Source organism: Teleopsis dalmanni, chromosome 2, assembly GCF_002237135.1.
Source record: "Teleopsis dalmanni isolate 2A chromosome 2, ASM223713v2, whole genome shotgun sequence".
In the NCBI taxonomy this organism is placed as follows: Eukaryota; Metazoa; Arthropoda; class Insecta; order Diptera; family Diopsidae; genus Teleopsis; species Teleopsis dalmanni.
In genome coordinates, this window is record NC_051847.1 from 87,660,598 (window position 1) to 87,671,454 (window position 10,857).

Consider the following 10,857-nt stretch of genomic DNA (forward strand, 5'->3'; position numbering starts at 1 on the left):
GAACTTGTACTAAAAGAAAAGAAAATAAGTAGTCACTTCATAAAATATATTTTACTATATCTGACCTCAGTTATTTATTATGGAATAGAAGTCAAAATAAATATTTTTTGCTTGTTCAAAATTTACCATATTTTTTAGTTTTAATTTGTTTAGAATAAAATTTAAAATTAAGAAAATAAATGCACAAAACACCAATGTTTGAGAATATTTTTTTGTTAGATGGAATTGTTCTTGCATAGACCATATCAAAGTCCATAGTCTTTTGAGAAATTTCTATTAAAATTTTCGTCTCTTTGTCACACCAAAGTGTTTGGAAAGACAATGTTAAAGTAATTTTGAAACAATTATCTTCTATATCCCTCCTCCTAGTAAGATTTAATATTGAATCTAAATAAAATATAAAGGAAAATTTTCGGGATACATTTGGAAAAATTTGTTTTTTGAAATATAACGGTTCATATTAGCACTTAAGTTAATTGTTTAAATTATAACCAATGATTTTTAAAACATAACAAATTGCAAGTTTTTATCATTTATAGAGCTTGAGATATGGGCTTGAGAAACACCTCCTACACCGGAGATTCTTATTTTAAAAAATGAGCTTATAAAAATATATCAGCCAAATCGGAGGAGATGAGGTCATCATTCACTAAAATCCGTCCGATTTCTCAAAGAATGACCCATATATCCTTATTGGCCCTTAGTCTTTTAGGTGAAATAATCTTTTTACTTGATTTTGGTAAGAGTGGAAACATTGCTTTAACGCCACATATCTGTCATACAACCCAATCTAAGATGCCTTTTAAGAGATCATGTTCTCTGAATTTTAACAGGTTGATTTTGTGAAATATGACTTGAAAGATTCCGTGTGTATGATGAATTTGTTCGGTATCGTACTACAAATATCTAAAGTAACTTTTATTATCTGAATATGGTGAGTTTTATCTAAATATCTGTTGAAACCAATCGAATGCATTTAAAATCAATACTCTCATTAAAATGAGAAAACCTTAAGAGAGTGGTAGAGCTTTACATTATGAGAGCAGACTAATTTTGTTCTGTTTTGGTTACAAAATCATCATTAAAAGAAATGGCTAAATTACAATATATAAAACACTTTAGGGTAACTGATCTACCAATATGTTTCTGTCCAGATTTACATTTGATAGATCAAAAAACTACTCATTTAAATTTATATATTATTAGTTAGCTTTGTGAGAGATTTGGGATTAAAATGAGCTTCACTAGAGTTGCCCACAATTATTATTATTAAATAATAGGCTATGAATGCACCCCGACCTAAAAGATCTATTTCAAGCCTAAAGAGTCAACTAAAACAATTCTAGACTATTTATAAATATCGTAATTGATGTTGGCTTAATTTTACCTATTTGATTTGGGATTATGAGCCCCTTCCAAGGTAGTCGAGAATTACCCACAATAGTGGAATCAATAAGAAAAGTCGCAAAGCTTCTGTCATCTTTATTATTATTTATTTATTAATCTGTTGATTAACTAAACATTTTGGTATGTAGCATATATACTCAATATTGTTTAAAGGCTGCGTAAACATTTTTATCGAAGCGGAAGCTTCCTATGAACATGGTTTCCTACGAAATTAATTATACTAATATCATAAATACGGCGCTCCGATACCAGCCTATTTTTATAAACAAATAATGAAATAAATTTGTACGCACGGTAGTCTTATTGAAAACTATTATAGAACAAAGTTAATGCCATGGAATTGGTTACTAGACTGCGCCATTTTTTCAACAGTAGTGCTTTTACAGCTTCGTCTAAAGGAAAATGAGAAATGCTTCTTCGTAAAACCGATATATTCGATATAGGTGTACCTCTAGAGTCTACATGAAGTATTGTCGTGTTCTAGATTTCTGCATATACATATATGAGAAACTATTGTTTCTCTAGAGAGAGAACCAAGCTTTAACATTTTATTTCTGCAATTCTTATAACTTCGAATACTCAATTGAAGAAGCAGATATTTTACCGGTCATTGAACAATTTTTGATTGAATTTGGACTGGATTCAAACTTTACAAATAAGGAGAAATAATTTTTCTATCATTTATTTCCATTGCTGTGCTTATTACAATTACTTATTACTATTACTTTTTACTATTATTTATTACTATTATTTATTACTATTACTTTTTACTATTACTTATTCTATTTCAGTTTACAATGACTAATTTTAATGTTTTAGAGTTGAGAGTTTATTTATAATAAAGTAATAAATGACTTGTTTTACGATGAAGTCCATACAGATGTAGTCAATTAACACTTTCGGAAACAAAGAAATTATTATTATTGTTATTATTATTATAATGTGGAACCACTAATTGACCGTAAGTAAGTTATAATAGACTTTTAACATTCATCTTAATGATATTGAGAAAAACCAACACAGTATCCGTTTATGAATCACATACCAAACATCTTATAGAACCTTTGTTGGCAACATACTAGGCTTTCAATTTTACAGAGTTTAATAAGAAATCTATTGATAGGGGACCATTGGTAGCAAAGCTATTAGCGATGACATAAAACGTTCATTGCTGTATGCTACTTACAGTAACTTTCTACCAGGGCTATGATCCAATTGAGATCCTCAATACCATGAAAAGAAGTTAATTCAAAAAATATTAGATAGCGTCGAACTGAGTAGTGACGCTTTACTGAAATACTTACCTTTACGTGAAACTGAGTTAAAACTAAAAATAGACTAAAAGTAGCAAATGTTGGCTGAAACCGCAGTTAGGGGAGTGAATTTATTAACAGACATTGAGAGAGTATATACTTTAAAGTGTTGCTCTAAAATAGTAAAGTATATTTTTAAAAAATTAGTACCACTCTCTCGATCCATGTAGCATCGAAAAAAAGTATAGAGCAATTTTTAAAAATTTAAGTAAAAAATTTGGAGAATTTAATCAAAAAAAATACCTTATTATATTATTTCATCCTTCAGTTTGTTTACTTTTCTGGCATTACAATGGTTTCTTTATGGTTCCAGTTTGGATTTGTTTACTATTGGTAATATATAGTATTATAATATAAGTAACACATCAACTAATTAATATAACAAATGCTAAAAAGATTTTTAGTCTGCCGGTTTTGATGTACAGTTATTTCAGTATTGTAGAAATCGTTCTACTCACTGTTGGTGATAACTTGGTCTTTCTAAACTATTCGCCTTAAACTATCAGGAACTCACAAATTTATTTTTTTAAACTTGACTTTCATCTCCGCCTATGTTTGGTGAAAATCAACTTCTGATCTAAAGATTCAAGAAGTTGGATAAAGGAAAGGCTAAACTTATCAATGATATAAAAAGAGTACAATACCGTTGGAATGAATTATTTTGTTAAATACGATTTAAGTATAGCACTAGTTGTTCTGTCTTCAGTATCTTATTGAAGACATCATTACATATAATACTGTGATAAGTTTTTTGTTATAGAAAAACTTAACATTGCTTTTTCTCTTCTTCCTTTTGGGCATTTAAATTACAATTTGTAATGAAATACCTTTTTTATTTTTATGGGCTACAACAACTGTTGACTTTGACAGATGTCAAAGAGATGCCAGAAGTAATCGCCGGTGGTTGCCACCACAACATCATTGAAAAATCTAAGCTCTTTTCATTTCTAGAAACTAAAACTATTACTTCATTATATTCAGTTTGATTTAATTGAAACCCTATAGTAATTTTGGTGAAAGAAGTTAAAGACCATACTCTTACCCATAAAATGTAAATCGGTTATATAAATCCCGCTGGCATACTTATCTGTTATTAACTTTCCTTTTTGATTTTAACATCATAGCCTAATATATGTAACATCGACTATGTCGACAGTAAGTCTAATATGTTATCGATTTCTCACGATCACGCACTTCCACTCACGGTTGTTCTTTTTCCTCGGTTCTTGTTTGAACGACTCAAGAACTTACTTGGAGGAACGAGTTTCAGTAGCCTAGAAGAGATAATAAAGTCGGTTCTGATGGCTATACAAAAACTTGACCATAAAGAATTTTTCGAAAATTGGATTAAGTGTTCACTTGGGCGTGCTTCTGTCCATTAATAGCACCTTAAAAGATACGAATTCAATTATCAAGATTAAATATTGTGTTTTAAATTTTCTAAATAAATTCCTGAAAGTTTTTTTATCAACGTGCTACTAAATGGAGTCTACTTTCAAAGCAACAAATATATATATGTATTATAGGTATATATATATTATATAATTATATATTGCTTGATATTAATTCGACAGAATGCTTATTCAATTTTTGAAAGTATCTGAACTAGTGGGTTTTGACTAAAGTTTCAAATTTTACAGTTTTTAATTTTGCTAAATGAAATAATTAGGAATAGCAGTAAATTCAAAATTTTTAACAGATATAGTAATCGATTCTGCAACCCGTCAGAATTATAAACTATCAATAACTGGGAAGATGGAATAGTTTCAGTTCAAATCAATATGGGAGGAACGGTATTGAATAGAATTTAAAAAATTTATTAAAAGGAATTGAAAATAATTGCGATATTCATTTTAAGAAAGATTTTTATAGATAGGTTGAAAGATAGAATCACAGGAAAAGATTTTGCCATTTACGCTTTGGAAATAATTAGGTTATTAGGTTCAGAAGGTGCATGCTGACAAAAATTTTTCCGGGAGAGGCGAGTTGCTAATCGTTGTTATCCTTGTAAAGCCATTTCGTTTTCCAGATGAAGTTGAGACAATTCGAAAAGTTTGCTTTCATTACTTCTTTCAAGTCAGGAAATAATTAAATATAGACAGTAAAAGTCTTCTATTATTTAACTATATTTAATAATATGTCTACTATAAAATATTTACCAAATATACATATACATTCTGCAGTATTGTGGTTAGAACATTCCTGAGGTGAAGCATGCCTGTTTTACACCTAAGATCATAAAGCTCCTTCATAAAGCGTTTTCCATCCTAGAATGGTAATATTGGAGACGGAATTTATAAAGCATTCCCATGTTAAGTGGATATTGTACTAACTTGAAAACTAAAAGTGCTTAGTGGTTGTTGCTTAGGTTAGGGTATTGTATTACACCTACGTTCAACACATTTTCCTCCTAGCTGGAGAAACTGAATATAGTACTTGAGATATAAGTTCAATGTCTGTCATTCTCGGCTGCGTATTCATCATACAATCAAGCACGTTGAAAGACATATAATGAAATTAAATTAATATTAGAAATGAAAGATATAGGAAGAGTGATACTTCCGGGCCGAGAAATCGGTTGTCCATTTCCTGCTAACAACGCCATTTCCGAGACGTTTTCTGTTGAGAGTTTTTCTTCATTTCAAAGTTTTTAATAATTTCTATTTTACTTATGATCGTTTTTCATAATATTTGTTGCTTTGCGAACGTACATTTTAATCACTTTTCATTTCTTCAGAGTGTAGCAGCTTACTCACCTCACTCATTTGTTAAAATAACTATCAACCAAATAAGTAGGTTCCCAATGCTGCTTCAATCGATTGCAATGCTGTCGTTTCATATCTATCATATGTAAAGGATACCGTGAATCAAGTCTGCCACAATCTGTTGCACAGAATACGCTGCCATTAAATTCCCAATATTGTTGCAGTAGTTCCTGAACTTTTCTTTTCTGAAGCCCATAAGATTTTTCGTTCCATATCTGCTTAATCTACAACAGAGCAATATTTCTGCTCAAATAGACTTTGGCTAATAGGCTAAAGACATCAGTTCCACCGAACCTGTCTAATCTTAATCATAAGATGTTATTTATCTCTCGGTTCTCGTGATTAGTTCACAATTCATTTGTCACCGATATCATGATTTTATGTTTGTATTCCTAAACCGTTAATACTTAGGTTTTTGAATGATGTTTGAGAACTATCTCGTCTCTGCCTTAATTCCTTCAATATTCCTATGATTTTGTTTTTAGAATGGCTAACCGACAATAATTGACATACTCACATACTCGCTCAACAATAAACTTTCTGGAAAAATGAGACGTAAACGCTTCAAAGTCTGATACTGTCTCAGGCATTTAACGCCGTATTTTTTTTTTATTACACAAAAACACATCCAAACATATTTTTCTATAGTCCATTCTGATACCCCGATTCTTTCATTTTATATTTTCCTAGCTTAGCTTAGCAAAAATTTATCACGACACCGAAGCGATAGAATTTATTAATAATGCAAGTAACCGGTGCTTTGAGCTCCATCAGAAACTGGCCGCTGCAAATTTTGCAGCGGATAACTGTGGCGATTTCTGTTTTTTATTGACAAAGCAGAAAATGGGCAGTGTCGTTGGAAAGGAACTGGTGGCAATTTCACGAAGAGCAACGAACTTCCATAAGCAGAGAATGCGTGATAAAAACCTCAAGGATATTTTGCAAAAATTGAAAAGAGTGGGAGATTTTTACATATTAGAAGATGACTTTTTTTCAGCGGTTCTAATTAATATATCTGCTGTGAAAGTGTTAGTGAAATTTAAAAATATTCCACCTTATTCGAACCGCCGCCCAGGCTCTATTGCACATTTGTCTTATTATCCGGATATCCATGACATTTTTGCTGAGAGTTCCGACCCAGAGGAACTGTCATATTATTGGGTAGCATGGAGAGATATCAATATGACATGGATGGCATTGAACTTTTTTACAGTGACGGATTCAATTAAACAGTCTGCAAGACTCTTAGGTAACTTGTAGTTTCACGGATTTTTTTGTAAAATACCATAATTGATTGTCCATAAGAATGAAGAATGATATAATGTTATTTTAAGGTATACCTACATTGGACTTTTGGTATCAGTCTCTGAATATTATTGATATATTCGTAGACATCGAAGCGGTAATGGAAGAACTAAGAGAAGCATTTGTAGAAGTACATGCATTTATACGAAACGAGCTTTTTCTCAAGTATGGCGAAGGAGTTATAAATTTAAATGAACCTATACCCATCCATTTAATTTATCAAGTTCTGATGCAAATCTGGACGGAAAATAGTATAATTGATGAATATTTTCCATATGAAGAACTGCCAAGATATGACGATTTTATACAGAATAATGATCCTTTAAGATTAATTAAACTAGCAGATATATTCTATCAATCAATAGGTTTCGATCCCCTCGATAAAGACTTTTATCAGAATCGGTTGAAGCAACTTGGTAAAACTGACGATGATAAATTTTGCAAGCCCTTGACTTATACATCAACTCCCAATGGATATATGAAGTATTCCAAAGTTGTGAACTTTAAGAAATTCATGCATATCCATGAGAGCTTAGCTCGCATACATTACGCACGAGAAAAGAAGGATTTACCGTTTTACTATTTTAATTCTTACGATATTGAGTTTGCAGTAGGAAAAGCAGTTTCACTCTCGGCAAGAACACCGGAACACCTAATCGCTCTGGGAATAGCTAAAAAATCTGACTTTAACGAAGAAAATGATCTAAGTCAGTTACTTCGTATGGTACGTTGACAGATCAGAATGTATAAGCAATCACATTATTCTTTACATTTCAGTGCATTCGCACGTTCATATCGATTCCAATATGTTATGTGCACTTGCGGGTAATGCATGAAGTGCTATGTGAAACTGTAAAGAGAACTGAAGTTAATAAGCGTTTCTGGAAATTATTGTGCAGATACGTGGGTGTGGAGCCACCACAGAGTCGACCACAAGATGTAATAGATTTTTCGTATACTTTTTACATGGACACGGATCAAAACCCAATTCTAAAGTATGTAAGATTTGTTTTCTCCTGTCGTTTTGTGTTAATCGTTCTTCTTTCTATGTGTCAGAAAATTTTTGGGGGGAGTACTCGGCTATCAGCTTTACAGTGCTTTTCATAAGAATAATGGTGGCATAGAGCAGTTGCACGAATATAATTTCTCTGGAGACAAGTCTGTAGGGAATGTGTTAAGGTAACTGCTTATTAAAAGAAAAAAAAAATATTTGTACATAAAAATACGGATTTTCAGAGAAATGATGGCTTTGGGTTCTTCTGAACCTTGGCCAAATGTAGTAGGTAAAGTACTGCAGGAGAACACATACCTCGAGGGCAGTGCATTATTGGAATATTATGATCCTGCGTTAAACTGGATTAGTAATTTAAACTCGGATAAGAACGTATTAAAGGGTTGGAATTTGAGCAGTAAAAGTAAGTGTCAGAAATACGTTTTGCTGGAACAACTACTAATCATAGTTTTAGGTGTTAAATTTGATTTTGCAAGTATTAGAAATGCCTCTGTAAATGATTAACTTAATGGATTTGAAACTATCTAAAACGATGTGAGGAAACTCAACTAAAGATACTCAAAACTAGTGTATAGGAAGAAAGTAAATGGACTGGAAAGGTGATCGTTGTTGGATGAATTGTGAAAATTAACTAAATCTTAAACATTACATTTTGCTTACCATGTAACATATAAGAATTAAATACATATATTGAAATAAATTGCTTTAGCTAAGTTCCGGTAGTCACTAAAATCCATATTATATTAATAATATGAATAATTGTATTAATAATTTATATTAGAATATATATATATAGAATATATATATATAGAAAATATATATATATATAGAATATATTGACTACAGATAATATTTATATTATTAATATAATTTATTCCTTTCACTCCTTACGAGCCATAGTGCCTTAGTAAAATTTTTGAATTACATATAGATCCGTTAAGCTCGTGTTTGCAGTAATCATACAGTTATATAATTAATCTTCTGGGTAGGCAGACACTAAAATAGATTAAATATGTTTCGTTAAAAAAAAAATTGAGCAATTTATTCATGAATGCAAAAACCTTAAGTAAGCTCCGCTTTTCTGTCTGGTTCCATCAGATAGTTTCAAACGCATATCGATTCTGTTGGCTCCCTCAAAACACTGCGAAGCCACACGCTCTTAGTTGATCCTTTTAATCTGTTACTTTGTGAATTCGAATCATTTCCATTTTCGGTTGGTGATTGCACCAAGTACCGTTTGTAGGTTGCTTCCATGGAACATATGAAAATTACTGGTAGTGATAGATATTATATTTTCATATATCTTAGAAATCTGTATATGTTTTACAAAAGATTGTATCTGTGGGTAGTTGGATCTAATACCTTTATTGGTCTTATTTGACCACACATATTAGACACGCTGTTGATGTTCCAAAAAAAAAATTAGAGTAGAATCAGCTTTTACGAACAAATTTTTCCATTACGTTGTGCATCAAAATTGTTTGGTGTTTGTGATATTGGGCTTAACACAAGAAGAAGAATCAAGAAGTATCAAGAAGACTTGAAAACTATCAACAATACATGAATAAAATAAATAAAATTTAAAAATAAAAAACCGAAGTAAGTATAAATGTAAGAATAAAACTAAATAAATAAAAATTACAAATTTAAAAATTAAAAATTGTTTAATGAAATATATAATTTAAAATATGCATGCGCCATCTAGTTGCGACTACTACTACTTATATTTTAAATATTAATACGCCAGATGACGCATGTGGCGGTTATTTGAGATTTCTAGCGAAGACCGTATTATTATGAATACAAAGATCGTAAAATTTTAAAGACATTCTGCTTGAACGTAAAATGCATGAAGTTATCAAAAACAAAATATTTTTGATATTTTGAGCTTAAACATTAATTTAACTAAAAGAAAAACAAAATTAAGTTAAATTTATTGGTTTAGTTTACATGAAAATAACAAATATATATTTTAATTTGTTCTAATATTGGACAGATAATTTGAAAAATTATATAAAATAAAATAAAATAATATAAAATAAATAAAATACAAGCAATCACATGCATATCTGCTTCACATAAACAATAAAAGCAAATCAAAATAGAAACATTCAATTTAGACGACAATTTTCGACAAGTTCTTTACCATGAAATTCTGACTCAGGTTACACAAGCTCTAACACTGGCTTCGTTAGACCTGTTAACTTACTAGAGATTGCTAAGAAAATTTCGTTAGCCATACAAAGAGCTTCCGTGCTTTTTAACTAACTTGAAAATATAATAAACAAAATGAGATAGAAAATGATTGCAACATTAGCAATTATCGTAATTATCGAAATTTCACATTTTTGACAGTTTTTATAATCTTACGGTCTATTCGTCTCTATAATGTTACGGTCTTAGATTCCCTGTTGTTAGTTCACATTACATTTTAGCATTAACACAAACCTTTGTATAACATTCGAATTTAAGCTTCTCTGCCATCTAGCGTGTACTAGTACAAAACTAATTGTGTTTTATTTCGCGCCACATAAGCAAGTACACAAACCAATTTGGTTTATAATTAAATTTTTCACTTGGGCAGCAGATAAAGAGTGTGTAGTGGTTTGGTGTTTCTTTTTAACAAGAAAAAAAGAATGAGAAGTTGCTTAACTCCAATATTCATTAAGAATATTTTTGTATATAACTATTTTATTAAAATAAAATATATTTATTTATTTTCTTTTACACAATAAAATGAATTTAATATTTTGAGAATATATTTAATGTAGTTTATACACCCAACTTTCCCTACATCACATTGTCATTCACCATTAATTCATTAACTGTTATTTATTTAAAAAGTTTTTTTGAAGTACTGGCTTCAGTGCTAGTTGAATCACTCAAGAGGCAGTAAATAATTATTTGTTTCCATTTTAGTTTTGTTCACGAAATAAAATGTTACAATAACTAGAATTGCTATCTAAACCGAATACTAATCACATTTTCACATTGATTTTTATATACATTTATAGATTGACTTTATATAAGTTGTTTTTAAATGAATATAAAATAT

The 10,857-nt window shown here is 30.4% G+C and overlaps 2 protein-coding genes across 3 annotated transcripts in view; both read left to right on the forward strand.

The window, feature by feature from the left end:
- The window catches only part of LOC119674998 (putative sodium-coupled neutral amino acid transporter 11), a 9,121-nt gene extending 6,909 nt beyond the window's left edge, over positions 1–2,212 (forward strand). Inside the window, exon 6 of the mRNA XM_038086159.1 lies at positions 2,199–2,212. Within this exon, the coding sequence (XP_037942087.1) occupies positions 2,199–2,212 (14 nt within the window). The remainder of the gene's footprint in view (positions 1–2,198) is intronic.
- A 2,161-nt stretch (positions 2,213–4,373) lies between these two features.
- LOC119684307 (angiotensin-converting enzyme-like) lies at positions 4,374–8,507 on the forward strand. Of its 2 annotated transcripts, none has more exons than XM_038098322.1 (7): positions 4,374–4,513; positions 6,176–6,734; positions 6,877–7,514; positions 7,568–7,785; positions 7,847–7,969; positions 8,027–8,205; positions 8,257–8,507. In XM_038098322.1, exons 1-7 carry the CDS (start codon positions 4,502–4,504, stop codon positions 8,304–8,306), a joined length of 1,779 nt encoding a protein of 592 aa, XP_037954250.1. In that variant the 5' UTR covers positions 4,374–4,501; the 3' UTR covers positions 8,307–8,507. The 2 variants fall into 2 exon arrangements, with proteins under 2 accessions (XP_037954250.1, XP_037954249.1); XM_038098321.1 differs by having other exon boundaries at positions 6,820–7,514; positions 8,257–8,505.
- The last annotated feature ends 2,350 nt before the right edge of the window (positions 8,508–10,857 follow it).